This window comes from Bos indicus x Bos taurus, chromosome 8, assembly GCF_003369695.1.
Source record: "Bos indicus x Bos taurus breed Angus x Brahman F1 hybrid chromosome 8, Bos_hybrid_MaternalHap_v2.0, whole genome shotgun sequence".
NCBI classification, from domain to species: Eukaryota; Metazoa; Chordata; class Mammalia; order Artiodactyla; family Bovidae; genus Bos; species Bos indicus x Bos taurus.
Genome location: NC_040083.1, coordinates 112,762,317 through 112,776,018, shown reverse-complemented (window position 1 = coordinate 112,776,018; position 13,702 = coordinate 112,762,317). Strand labels below are relative to the sequence as shown.

Sequence of the window (13,702 nt, the reverse complement as noted above, 5' to 3'; positions counted from 1 at the left end):
GGCTATATCCGGGGCGTCCCTGGTGCACCTGCAATGCCAGAGCCTCAGGAGCCACAAATTAGATCCCTGGGGCAGGAAGATCCCCTGGAGGAGGGCATGGCAACCCACTCCAGTATTCTTGCCTGGAGAAGCCCATGGCAGAGGAGCCTGGCGGGCTACAGTCCGTGCGGTTGCAAAGAGACAGGACTGAAGCAACAGCACACTACATGTTAGGCTGTATTCAGACCAGGGATCCTCTGCACAGAAAATGTCACTGCTGAATTCACTTGTTTTTAAAAAAAAATTAGATCCAGTCAGATTTGTTCAAAATATATCTGCCTATAAAATCTGGAGCTTCTTGGAAGTTTTAAGGTCCCTCTTGGTTTCATGTTTCCATTACAAAGTCACATAGGAAATAGAGGCACACTCATTTGAACTATTCACTACTAAAGCACGTGTCTTATGGAGTATGTCACCAATATAATACCACTCTCTAGAAAATGCTGATCGTCCCTTACAAGAATGTGTAGCTTTCTCGTTTTATTTATGCCTTTTTTATTCTGTGACTTCTGCCAGTATTTCAGTGTCATAAAGATTTGTAAATCACAAATTCCCCAGATAAACTTGTTCAGAAGTAAAGAGTCACTCTGAAGCCTTCACTGTACCAAACTCTTCATTTATTACTGGTGTTTTATTTACAGTATTTACATATTGCACAGGATCTGGACACCACTTTACACTTATTTTACAAAAGGACAAATGAAATCAGCCTGAGCATGTACACAGATGTCTCCACACTGAAGTTCTTTTTTTTTTTTTTCATGCAGTTCCAAATAATATTCTGGGAATTTAATTGTAAAAATAATAAAATATTAATACCATATGCTATATGAAAATATATTTTTAGATTCTGCTGACTCTGCTTATGTTTCTAAAGAAATATCTGTGATGTCACCTAATCAGGAAAAAGATCTCTCTCTGCCATTTCACAGCATGACACGTCAAAGGCAGTCCTGTTGTCTAAAATACTGAGTGGCAAGCATTACTGTCAGGCACACAAATTTACTGAATATGTGTCCACACATGGTGTCAACCACATACGAAACTCAAGGTAAAGGAATTATGGAAGTCTGTCTGCAAAAATAAATCTCTGTTCACGGGGTGTGTTCAGAAGGCAGTGGGTTCTGTCCTGTTGGTCTCCAAGGCACTTCTCATGGGTCCTGGGCTGCTGCACAGCTCTGCTCACTGCAAAACAGACAGGCTTGGTTTTCTAGAATGACTCACACTGGAAGACCTATATGTTAAATTACGTGTAACATAATCAACCTGCGATGCAGGAGACCCAGGTTCAATTCCTGGGTCAGGAAGATCCCCTGGAGAAGGAAATGACAACCCACTGCAGAATTCTTGCCTGGGAAATCCTGTGGACAGAGGAGCCTGGCGGGCTACCGCCCCTGGGGTCGCAAAGAGTCGGACACGACTGAGTGACTGACACTGATGTGTGTCCAGACCTGAGGAGTTTTCAGTCTGCATGTGTCTCCCCATGTTCCTGTGCGTCTTTTACTGTGAGAAATAACTCAGTTCTGCTGTCACCATGGGCCTGCTGTGCTGAAGGAGTGAAATCGTCTCAGATGAAGAGAATGCCTGCTGGGCTGAAGACTAGAGCTCGGTGTTGCCGCGTCTGCTGTGAGTTCTCGGCAGTGCAGTCTGACTGACTGCGGTGATCCTGGGCTGCATTTTGTAGAATGAGGTGGATGCTTGCTACTTGTTTCCTCTGAAAATATTCCAGGTCTGAGGCTGTGAAATTACCTGAGGGGAAGCCCAGGACAAGGAGAGTGTGTGGGGAGGCTGTCTTGCCATGTGGGAGAGGGGCTGGAAAGCTAGACTCCTCTGGCTGGAGGAGATCAGGTCATGAGGTGCAGAAAGAAGGAGAGGGCTCTGCTCTGAGATCACGGAGTGGAGGGGTTCCATGCTCAGGATCCCCTGAAGCCTGACTTCCTTCAGACCAGCCTTTAAGAGGCTGAGGTCATGGTCTGGCGTGGGAAGAAGCATCTCCCTCTGCAGGTGCATCCTGATGTCTTCGTGGGTTAGGACCACAGAAGAGGCACTTGGGCACAGCTTATGGCTCGTGAGCAAAGTCGGATGTTGATGCAGGATGTGGGCTCTACCCTCCAGGGGGTCAGGGAGACCCTTGACTCTGCACTGTCACCAACCAGTTAAGCGTTTGCAATTGTGGCTTAAAGCTTCTGGAATTGGAAGAAATTAATCTTTTAAAGCACTATAAAGCTATTTTAGCATAAGAATCTATATTGTAAATGACACCTTGGCCAAAACAAACACGGTTACTGACAGTGGTGACACGCCTGCTGTGCTGGGAAAGCCCTTCCTGACACGGAGCGGGGCGGGGTCACGCTTGGGAGCAGCTCCACAGCCGCCAGGGCTCCTGGAAGCCACTACTCCCGCCTTCGCACTCGGACGAGCTGTCTTTGCGGGAGAGCAGTTAGGGGATGCAGGGGTCAGCTCACAGGCAGGGAGGCAGGGAGCCTGCGGCCTGACCGGGTCTCCCCACTTGTGAGTAAATGGCAGTTGTTTCCAAGGATGTGCCTGGTTCATCTTTGGGACAGTGATGCTTTAACTATAAAGAAATACTTAATAAAAGCATTCTCATCTCTCCTGGCAGGTTCTTTGGGAGACTTATAATAATCCATTCATTGCTTTAAAAATAAGTGTTCTGTTTGCCACGTGGGCAGTGGAGGAGAGACTGGGCAGCATTCAGATGAAACACGAAGGAGGAGGGATTTCTCAGCTTTCACTTTAAAAACTGTGCTTTCACTCCCCGCAGATAGGAAGTGTTGTAAGTTCCATGAGCCTGTGGAGGGTGTGGGGTCACAGCCTCCAGTAACCGCATGCTTCCCTGAACCCCTGTTTGCTGGACAGACTCTGCTAGGGAGAAGCAGTGCTGTGGATGGAGCTCAGGGCAGCACCCACGGCGGCTGCCCTGGACACCCGCACAGACCTTGGTCAGCGTGGCCTTCGCCACAAAAACCACCTCTCCTCGACTCATGGGAGACAAGGGGGCAGCCATCAGATGCAGATAGACCTGTTCTCAGCTGTTCTTACAGCTTCATCAGTGCCCTGACATCCTGATAGACGTCCGCCTCAAACAGTATGTCTCTAGAATCTGCATGGATACGGTTAGTCATATCCTCATCTATGAACGTCTGAACGAGAGCCTGTAGGTGGGTGAGCAGGACTTCACGCATGCACCAAGCGCGTGCTGAAGTCAGTAGCCAGTGGGCTGTGTGCAGATTACCGTGCACTCGGCCAGCACGTCCTCCTGGGACTGGGCCCCAGAGGCTGCCTGCGCGGCTGTGTGTTTTACTGCTGGCCAGTATTTAGAGACATTTGGAGTATTCTGTCAGCCTGACCCACAATAACTCTACTTTCACTGAGAATGACTGTCTCTAAACCCCCGTGAATTTTTCAAGTCCCAGACACACCCCATCTTTGGTGTGCAGGGCATGGTGACAGGGCCGCCAACTTACCTTATCCCTCCATGCACATCGGGCTGACTGCCAGCCGAGTTAGAAGCCGGGCACACCTCTTGTAGTCTGCAAGTGGGAATAGATCACAGACCCTCGTGAGATACCTCAGCAGCTTAGATGAACAGCATTCACTTTAAAAACCATAGCAGCTGCTAAAGCCATTCATTCCTTTATACACTCTAAATTCCCTGGAAGCAGCACGCAGACTGTCGTCTGCAATCATGGCTTGAAGCTGCTGACTTAATAATTCATGGCACCTCAGGACCGCCAGTGTCACGTGACAGAAGCTAGGTGATGTGACCGGGAGGCTGTTGGGGGTGGGGACGCAGACGTCCACACGCCTGCTCTGCCCGTCTGCTCCGCACAGTGGTTGATGGGCTCATCAAAATGGCTTTCGTTTGCTTCCTGGCAGACAGTCTTCCATGCCCTGTATTATTTAATAACTTTTAGGTCACGTGCAGGCTGGGTCCCCTCTTGAGTTGATCATAACATAAAGCCTTCTGCACAAAAATTCTAAAGACAGGGGGTCAGCAGCCAAGTACCAGAGTGAAAACACCTGGCTGGACAATGGAGGGAAGCAAGAGCTGGTTTCTGGGTGCGGCCTGGCCCTCCTAGCGAGCGCATGTGGTTGCCTGCTCCATTCGTCTCGCAGATGCTGCCTCAGAGGACAGGCAGCTCAGCAGTCACGGCCATACAGGGATTCCTCAAGACAGAGTTTACTTCTCAAGAGTCACAAAATCCTACTTAAAGATGGAAGAGTTCATACTCTTGGCCAAATTCCGAGTGAATGAATATATTAACAGCAATGAATATGCACCACATGGTAGACAAGCAGCTAATTCTTCGAAAATCACACCTGATAAATATTTAGAGGACATAATTTAGACTCAAAGGATGATCTGACAGCTGGAAGCAGGGTCATTGGGACTCCTGGCTTTTTGGCTCTTCACCAGATGCACCACATTTTTTAGGATGCGGTTTTCCTAAACAGACCATATGTGATACAGTGGATTGTATGAGCTCAAAGAAGATACTGGCATTTGACACACGCCCTAAGATTCTGAGGTCAACCATCTCCCTGCTGGACAACATGTCTCCACTCTGATGTCCACCTGGGGGGTCCCCTTAAGGTGCAGACTGCTCAGCGGGTGTGATGGACTCAAAAGTCCTGCTCTTCAAAGGAGCTCACCCCAAGACCACGCCTTGAGTGAGAAGGTCCATTGTTCCTTCTGTCTGACCTTCCAGGATGCTGGAACTCTTGTATTCAGCCTCGAGCTGCACAAACGTGCCCAGATTTGGCCCCGCAGCTCATTATGAGCTGAGAGGGTGGGAGCCGTGTGGCCAGCCGCGCGTCCAGGGCACTGACCTGTCTCCAGGTGCAGCCGTCATGCGTCCTGGTCCTGCCACCTCCCCTTCTGGATGGCCAGGAGAATCGCTGCCTCGCTACTCAGTTACATCAGCAGAGGAGGCAGCAAGTGTGTGTGTGTGGAGGGGGGGTCCCAGGGAGGGTCTGTGGATGAGCGTGTGGCGTCTGCGATCAGGCATACGCAGCCCAAAGACAGCGCTTGTGCCTCTGTCCCTGTGACGGCGCTGACCGAGGCCACCGCCCCTCCCTCCAGGAGGAGCTCCCTGCCTTCCTGCTGTGTCTGGGGGTGGGAGAGCTCCACAAAGTGGCTCTGCTGCCTACGCAGAGCAGTTTCCCCTTCATGGAAAGGGGCTTACTGTTTTGAGCAGGACAGGCAGGTCTGGACAGTCTAAGGACAGCCTAAGGACAGTCCTGAAAACTGCTTCTAAGAGGCTTGACTTATTTGCACAGCTGTCCTCCTGTGAGCCTTAAAGGGAAGGGAAGTTGTGGTCCCTACAACACACAAAAGTTGATTGACGGCTCTAGCACATGTCACTCCAGCTACTCAGCTACTTGTCATCATTGCATGTTTTGTGAAGAGCACAAGGAGCCACTTTTGGGGGAAATGAAATCCATTTTGTTGTAGATAACCCAGAAAGTTACAGCTGAGAGCCACATGAAGAGGGGCACCTGCATTTCTGAATGAATGATGAAACCAAGCAGAAGAGCAAAGTTTTGAAATAGCAGTAAAATTCTTGGGTGATGAGGTTATAATTACTGGTAGAAACAAAAAGTCTCTGGCCAGGGTGGTGGGAATGGTCCAGATCCATCCTTCGATACTTTATACCCTACAGTAGTCACTTTAGCGACTCATTTTAAGCGTCTGCTCCACTGTCAGAGTCGAGTGGATACAAGGACAGGCATGAGGCCAGAATTCGAGAAATGCACGGAGGAGTCCAGCCCATTCCAAGAGTTGATTAATTCCAGCAAATGTAAACTGTGTTCTGTTTGGCACTAGCTGCTGCATGTCGTTATCTTCCTCAATGGTCTGCTCAGCCCAGCCCCTGACTGCAGAGTCAACAGGGAGTAAATACTAGCAAGTCTGGGTGACACAAGGCAGGCGCTGTTCACCCAGCGGGAGGCCCATACTCACGTCTACTCTACGCAGCGATTCAGACGTGGTCACTTACATGCGGGGATGGTGCAGTCTCGGGTGTTGTGGTAAAGTCTGTGGAAGTGTTTGCTGCACTTTGGGCTGAAATACAGAGGGCCTGGAGCGTGCAAGGAGAAACAGATAGTGAGAGCTCCTGGGAGGCCAGTATCTGGGGAGAGGCGAAGGAACGAGGGGCAAGCTTACCTGTAAGATGTTTTAGAAACTTGTCTTTCATCCTTAGATCTCGAGGGACAATTTCTGTTTAAGGGAAAAGAAGTAAATTATTAACTTGACCAAAAGAAGCATTTTCTCATGTGATCTGAAGTGGGTGTTTTAAAATTACTGGATATTCGGCTATAAACAGCAATCATAGCAGCCCCTTGATTGCCATACACGGCGATATGAGGACGGGTGAGTGGGCACATTGTCCTCAAATCAGGTTCACAACACTCCAAGATCTGCTACTAACACCGGTCTCCACCATCAGGAGAGAGGCAGGGACCATGAAGTGTGTGTGTGTGTGTGTGTGACAGTTATCTTCCAGTGAATAAATCACTCTAGACACTTTGATCTTGAAGACCTAGAAAATCAAATTCAACCGTCTCTCAAAGTTCTAAGAGGAAAACCTGATATCATCCTTCAAACAAACAAAAAAATCTGCCATAGGCGTATTCTTCTAGGTATTCACTTAGAAAAAGGGTGAGGGTCTGTCAATACCACCTGTTGTGAAGGTTGGTATGAATGCATGCAAACAGACATAACCGGGCAGATGAGCTCAAGTACAGTTCCCAGGGAAAGCTGTGTCTGCACAGTCCCAGCTGGTGTTGGTGACTAGCCTGGCTGACATCCTTTCTGCTTTCAGCCTTGCTTTTGCTCTTTTTAACAGTCATCTGGATTCACTTTTACTCACCTGATCTGCACTAGTAATGTGATGGCATGTGGTCACACTACCACCAATTCTCATTCAAAGAGGGAAAATTTCCGTAAGAATCTTGCTTGCAAGGTTTAGACATCTCCTAAATGTCAGTCTTCGTTTACAACTAAGTTTAGTCCGTCTATATAAAATTGACCTTATCATATTTGACCTGATTGTGTCACGAAAGCATTAAAAGCTTGCATGCTTTCCTTGGAAATTTCCCAGAGGGCAGCCACTCTGGGAAGGCTCTGCCGTGGGGATGGGGGTGGGGGGTTCTGAAACATTTCTGTCTCAGTTGAAACTGCTTTGCTGAAAATATTTCCATTTCCAAAATAACAGATGACAGTTCCATGCTGAAATTACCGACCCGGGTAACAACTCACACGTCTTAGATGTGGATGAGGGGTAGTTATGTTATCTGCCAGGCATCATTCATGGAATTCCTATCTCCTTTTTTAAATAAAAATATTTCCCAGCTTTTAAAAAAAAAAAAAAAAAAACAGTAGAAATGCATTTATATTTTAAAACTACGTATGCGTTCTCAGAGTTCTATCTCCAAGCAAGTCCTGGTTCTTCTAGAGTCCCCTGATACCAGACAGGCAGACCCGGGGGCTCGGCCAGCCCCACAAGCTGGAGGCCTTTGCAGGCGGCGCTCGCCTCCACAGCGGGCGGGCGGGGACTCACCCACTCTCTGCTCCTCTGGGTAAGCGTAGTCCGCGACCTCCCTGCGGTCCAGGGTGTAGTCCTGCCGGCCCGAGAGCTGCAGCCTCTTGGACTCCCCCGAGTGGTACTTCCTGAGCTCCTGGACGATCTCCACGATGAGCCGCAGCAGCGTCTGTCGGTCCGCGGCCTCCCGGGGCTCCGCGCCGCCCCTGCCGGGCCCCGCCGCCCCCAGCACAAGCAGCAGCCCCAGCAGGAGGGGGCGCCCGGGTCCGTGCATTCTGCGCTCGGCCGGGCCGGGTGGGGTCGGTGCGCTCCCGGAGCTCGGCTCGCTGGAGGGACAGGGTGCGCGGAGACCTGGAGAGCCGGTCGGTAGGGAGGGCGGCGAGGCCACTCCCCTCGGACCGCGCGCCCCGGCCCCCGCGCCCCGGAGTCGCCAAGCCGGTGGAGGGGCGCCCCGCGCCGTCCGGACCGGGAAGGCCGCCGCGGGGCCGGGCGGGAGGCTGGGCGGGGTCCCCACGCGGACGCCCCCTCCCCGAGGCCCCTCGCGGCGACGTGGAGAGCGCGCCTTGGGTGCCGCGCGCCCTCCGCGCAGGGCGGCACGCGCCTCGGCCCCGCCGCGGCCCCGAACTTTCCTGGAGATGGCACATTGGCCGGAGCCCCGCAGCGCGGCGCAGCGCCTCAACTTTCTTTCCCCCACGGGCGCCGAGCGGGGGCAGCGGGGGCTCGGGAGCTCGGGCCCAGGCGTCTGCCTCAGGGAACCGCCGCGCACCCCGGCAAGCCGGGGGTGTGGGCGCCCCGCCCGGCGGCGGGGCTCAAGTTTCCAGCAGCGCCTTTGTGTGGCGGTCGCCCCTCTTCCCGGTGTCCCCGATCTCCGCCGAAAAGCCCCGGCGACGAGACCCTCTCCCCAGACGCCCGCTGGGCCCGGTTCTGGAAAACCCCTGGCCCCGGGGAGGGAGCCCGGCTCGTACCTGCCCGGCGCCAGCCGCGGAGCCACCTGCGCGCAGGAACCCGGCCGGGTCGCCCGTCCCCGCGCCCCGCAGCCGTGCGCGTCCTCCGGCGTCCGTCCCCGCGCCCCGGAGCTGGCGGCCGGCTCCCTACTCCATGCCCGGCGGCGCCCGGCCGCGGGGCGCACTGGACGCGCGGGGAAGGGACGCGGCGCCTCGGAGCTGCGGGCGCGGAACTCGCAGTGGCTTGGGGTGCGGGCTGGCGGAGTCCGGCCTCGGACCTCTGGGCGCCTCTTATCCCCGCGGCTGCCGACGTCAGGCGGGTCCCCGAGGGCCCGGCTCCGGTCTTTAATTAGAAGCCGCCGGAGTGTTCGTATCCCCGCGCGGATCTTCGTCAGACACCCCCTTCACCACCCCCATCTCTTCCCCGTCTCCCCACCCCGTCTGCCCCCCCATCGCCCCTCCGCGTCTCCCCCTCCTTCTCCCCGTCTCCCCGCCCCGTCTCCCCACACTCCCCGTCTCCTCCCCTCCACTCCCTCCCCGACCCCCTCCTACACCCCCTCTCCCCACGCACCCGATCCCCCTTTCTCCCGTCTCCTCCATTTCCCTCCCCCACTGCCCACCCTGCACCCCCACCCCGGCGGCCCCCCTCTCCCATCTCCCTCCCCTCCTTGTCCCTCCCCTTCACCTCCCCCCACCCCTTCTCTCCTCCAGTCTATTTCCCTCCGTTCCTGTCACTTATGACAGGATGAGAAGAAACGCCTTTACCAGGAACTCGGATCTGTTTTTGTCTAAATGTAGATCTCGGGCTATTAAAAAAGGAGCTGCCTGATTGCCTCACATTTAATAAGTCAACGAGAGTCTGTGTGTTTTGGGGGATCTGCCGGCGAGGCTGGGGACCACTCCCGGGGGCGAGGTCGCTTCGCCCCAGGCCGGTCCGGGGCGCGGCGGGGAGGGCAGGGTCTGAGTTAGCGCTGGGACCCCCGGACACACCCCCTGGCTGGACCGCGGCGGCGCCCTGCCACCCTCGCCCGCCCGGCGAGCCCCCGGAGGACGGCGCGCTGGACCCTCGGCCCCGGGCCCTCCGTCCAGGCCCGCGTCCTGCAGAAAGTTTTAGGTTGTAGGCAGGCCCATTTGTGAGAGTTCAGCAGTTTACCTCCTTTAATTTTTCTTCTTGTAAAATGTATTATCAATCAGTTGCGCACTTTCCCATTTTATTGGCTCTTTCTGGGCAAGAGCTGGACTTTCTCCAAACCGGCGATCTGGTTGGGAAAGGTATTCTCGGCGCAATACCGCAGGGAGCGCGGCGGCGGGAATGGAAACCTCGGCCGCGAGCGTGGCGGCCGCCGGCCGGCTGGATGCGCCCGGGACGCCCGGGGCGCGCGCGGCGACCCCGGCCGGACGCGCGCGGATCTCCGCGTCCCTTCCTCTCGCTCCCTCCCGGAGGTCCGAGTCCTCAGGAAAGTGTTTGGCCGAGTCGGGTAGGGTGAATAGAATAGAGCTGAAAAACCGTGTCGTCTAAACGCACCGCCTTCTGCACACACTCTGGGGGTATGTGTTTGAAGGAGATGGTTTGATTTCTCAGTGAACTTTTTCTTTCTCCAAGCAATACGACTAAAACGTGAACTTTCTGTCAAGGTGTGCTCTAGAAAAGTAAAAACTCATATCAAACTGCTCTGAGGCAGATGAAAGAGGTATTTTTCCTTTTCCCCCTTCTGTGTGTAGATGGAGTTCACGCTGCTCTAGGGAGAGCGCCGCCTAGTGACCAGTCTTTCCCAGCCGGCTCTCAACAGCATCCCTGTGCAGCCGGGACATCTTTGGACTCCTCTCCAGCATAGTGGAAGCAGGTGACGTTTCTATGAAAAAATATTTTGGTGTAAATCTGTTTTTGTAAAAACATCTTGCTGCAGTGAAAAAAGAAATTAGCCCAATCTCATATTATTTTAAATTTGCATATAATCTTTCTTTCTAAATCTTACCATATCAAAATAGATTTTTTTTCTAAAAAATACCAGTAAGAACTATCTTCCACTGCACCCCAAATTATACCAAAGAACCCTTGATAGTAATCACTGTTGTCCTTTTTTATTTTGCAGTGTTTAAATGGGACAGACGAATGGATTTCTTGAATGAATCCTTCTATCACCCAATTATATATATGCCAACACTTCAGCTCAGCTTATTAGATACTTAGATGTACAAACAGCAGTGACAAAACTGGTATTTAGTCGGCCTTTAGACTCATGAGATCTGCCCATGAGGGCTCAGACAGGTCATGCGTTAGTTCATCCATTCTTTGCACAGGCTGACATGACTAGGTGCCCTCAGTTTGGATGAGCCTTTTTAACAAACTTTTTCAACTTAATAAAAGAGTGCACTGATTTAGAATCTCTACTGAGCTTTTCCACTTGTGGTATTGTCAGAATTAACTCTCTGGAGCTCTCCAGTCACCAGAAATATGTGTATTGTACAGACTGTTAACACATCTGATTGGCTAAATTAATTTGTGCCGGTTAAGGCAAATTGAAGTATAATATATATAAACTGGCTCACACAAAATGTGAAATTGTATGTGCAAATTGTTTAGACTCTCCCCTATCTTTTGTGAAAACGAAGATCATGGCCTCTGATCCCATCACTTCATGGGAAATGGGGAAACAGTGGAAACAGTGTCAGACTTTATTTTGGGGGGCTCCAAAATCACTGCAGATGGTGATTGCAGCCATGAAATTAAAAGACACTTACTCCTTGGAAGAAAAGTTATGACCAACCTAGATAGCATATTCAAAAGCAGAGACATTACTTTGCCAACAAAAGTCTGTCTAGTCAAGGCTATGGTTTTTTCCAGTGGTCATGTATGGATGTGAGAGTTGGACTGTAAAGAAGGCTGAGCGCCGAAGAATTGATGCTTTTGAACTGTGGTGTTGGAGAAGACTCTTGAGAGTCCCTTGGACTGCAAGGAGATCCAAGCAGTCCATTCTGAAGGAGATCAGCCCTGGGATTTCTTTGGAAGGAATAATGCTAAAGCTGAAACTCCAGTACTTTGGCCCCCTCATTCGAAGAGTTGACTCATTGGAAAAGACTCTGATGCTGGGAGGGATTGGGGGCAGGAGGAGAAGGGGACGCCAGAGGATGAGATGGCTGGATGGCATCACCAACTTGATGGACGTGCGTCTGAGTGAACTCTGGGAGTTGGTGATGGACAGGGAGGCCTGGCATGCTGTGATTCATGGGGTCGCAAAGAGTCGGACACGACTGAGTGACTGAACTGAACTGGACTATCTTTTGTGTCAAATGCTGGTTGGACTGGACGGTTTCTGAAGTCTAAGTGTAATTCCATGATGGTTACCAACAAAGTTTAAAAACCACAAAATGGAAGTTTCCTACAAAAGCTGAAGATAATTCACTGAAATAATCTCTACAAGTTTCACATCTGTTTTTAGGCAAGAAGAGGTGATATATTCATATTAAGAAATTTAATTCCCTCCTTTAGTAAGTGAACAGCTTTCCACTCTGAAGGGCCCAGAAAAGATAAGGGAGAAAATTACACAACAACAAAAATAATTTATTTTGCTAGATTTGATTTCGTCTTTTGAGAAAGCAATATTGGATCATAAAGGGAAGTGCTGTGTTTAACTTGTATTTACTGTAAATGTATGTTGTGAGATGAAAAGTGTTTTTTTGTAAACAGTGTAAAACTCCAGTGTTTCAGCTACATCAATTTTCTCTTTCCCTCCAAAAGGAATATATTTTATTTGAGATAACTATTAACTAACTTCAAAGGCTTCCAAAGTAGGTATATGTTAATTAACTACATGTTTCAAAATGAATTGTTACATTTGTTAAACCATTATGCTTATCATTTAATAGTCTAACTAAACTCTTACTAGGGAGAAAACAATTACCTTTCATAAAGGATAACATTATTGCTATAATGAAATATTGTTTAATGTTTAACTTTTATCAGCTCTGTTATTTTCACTATTAATATGCTGTTAGTATGCTAGGCATGTACTAGAAACTGTGCATTTAGGAAGACAATCTTTCTAACAGGAGCGACCTTCTTAGTACAAATGTAATACGAATATCGTTGTTATATGTACATACAAGTAACAATGCTACCTGGCAGTGTATTTTGGATTAACGAAATTTAGCTTCCACATAGTTCTTTCCCTCAGACATGAGAAGGGAGCACGCTATTCTAAAGATACGTAGGCCGTCCACCCACTTTCCATTTTTCTGTGCACACTTCTCAGTCTGCAGAGCCGTGTTCATGCTGGTCCAGAGAGGCCAGGGCCCGAGGGCCCCTGATGACGCCACTGACTGATTCTGCTCAGATCTTTGTCCAGGGCTGAAGAGGACGCCCTTCAGGGGCAAAGCTTAAAGGGAGTGTGGACCTTACCTTGTTCCTTGGGACTGGTTCGGTTATAGAACCCAGCTAGCGAAGGTGTCTTGAGGCTTGGTGAGCGTTTCTGTCCTTAGAGGTAACACTCTGGTGCCTTTTGATGGCAACAATGAGAGTAAATTGAAATGTATACACCCCACATCAAAAAAAGACTCCTTATTTGGTAAATACGTCTCAAATTTGTAAACAGTCAGGTTCGCCCATGGAAATATCTGTACAGACTATAGTCCTGCTGAGGAAAAATGTGATACACCCACTCAGTCTATTAATATTTTCTGGATACTTTTTTCTGCAGGAGATCAAACATCCTGATCAAAAGAGATGTGTGTAATGATTGGGGTTATGTAGGCAATTCCAATGTGCCAAAAAGATACCATATTCCAAAGATATTCCCAAACCAAGTAGTACTTTTTAAAGTCAGATAACATCTGTGGGATCGCACAGAGTCGGACACGACTGAAGCGACTTAGCAGCAGCAGCAGCAGCAACTTCTCTAACAGACAGTCCTTGTATTTTAGTGGCTTAATGCAATAAAACCTTTCAAGTCTGGGTCTACCATGCGGAGGGGCATGGTCTCTCCCTGCTGTCACTCAGGGCTGCCTTTCTTTGGGCTGGAAGGCCCCACTGGGCCCTCTGCCTCTGGCCTGGCGGGTGGTGGGAGCTGGCCTGGAGCTGGCACATGGTACCCCGCCCAGTGCCCGGGGTCAGCAGCCCGCCAAACACGCCAGCTTGTCCTCTCACCGTGGGGTTCA

The 13,702-nt window shown here is 50.7% G+C and overlaps 1 protein-coding gene across 1 annotated transcript; it reads right to left on the bottom strand.

Moving 5' to 3' along the window:
- Positions 1 to 634: 634 nt before the first annotated feature.
- On the bottom strand, positions 635 to 7,962 carry ALKAL2 (ALK and LTK ligand 2). Its single transcript, XM_027550755.1, has 5 exons — positions 7,623 to 7,962; positions 6,227 to 6,280; positions 6,060 to 6,140; positions 3,525 to 3,590; positions 635 to 1,224 (listed from the first exon to the last, which is right to left on the bottom strand). Exons 1-4 carry the CDS (start codon positions 7,876 to 7,878, stop codon positions 3,526 to 3,528), a joined length of 456 nt encoding a protein of 151 aa, XP_027406556.1. The 5' UTR covers positions 7,879 to 7,962; the 3' UTR covers positions 635 to 1,224; position 3,525.
- Positions 7,963 to 13,702: the final 5,740 nt, after the last annotated feature.

Bases quoted from the DNA above. Each gene is read 5' to 3' on its own strand.
- ALKAL2 (XM_027550755.1), bottom strand. From the start codon at position 7,878: ATGCACGGACCCGGGCGCCCCCTCCTGCTGGGGCTGCTGCTTGTGCTG. The intron at 6,281-7,622 runs GTGAGTCCCCGC...TCCCTTAAACAG, and splicing joins CCCAGAGGAGCAGAGAGTGG to AAATTGTCCCTCGAGATCTA. The intron at 3,591-6,059 runs GTAAGTGACCAC...TCCCACTTGCAG, and splicing joins AGACTGCACCATCCCCGCAT to ACTACAAGAGGTGTGCCCGG.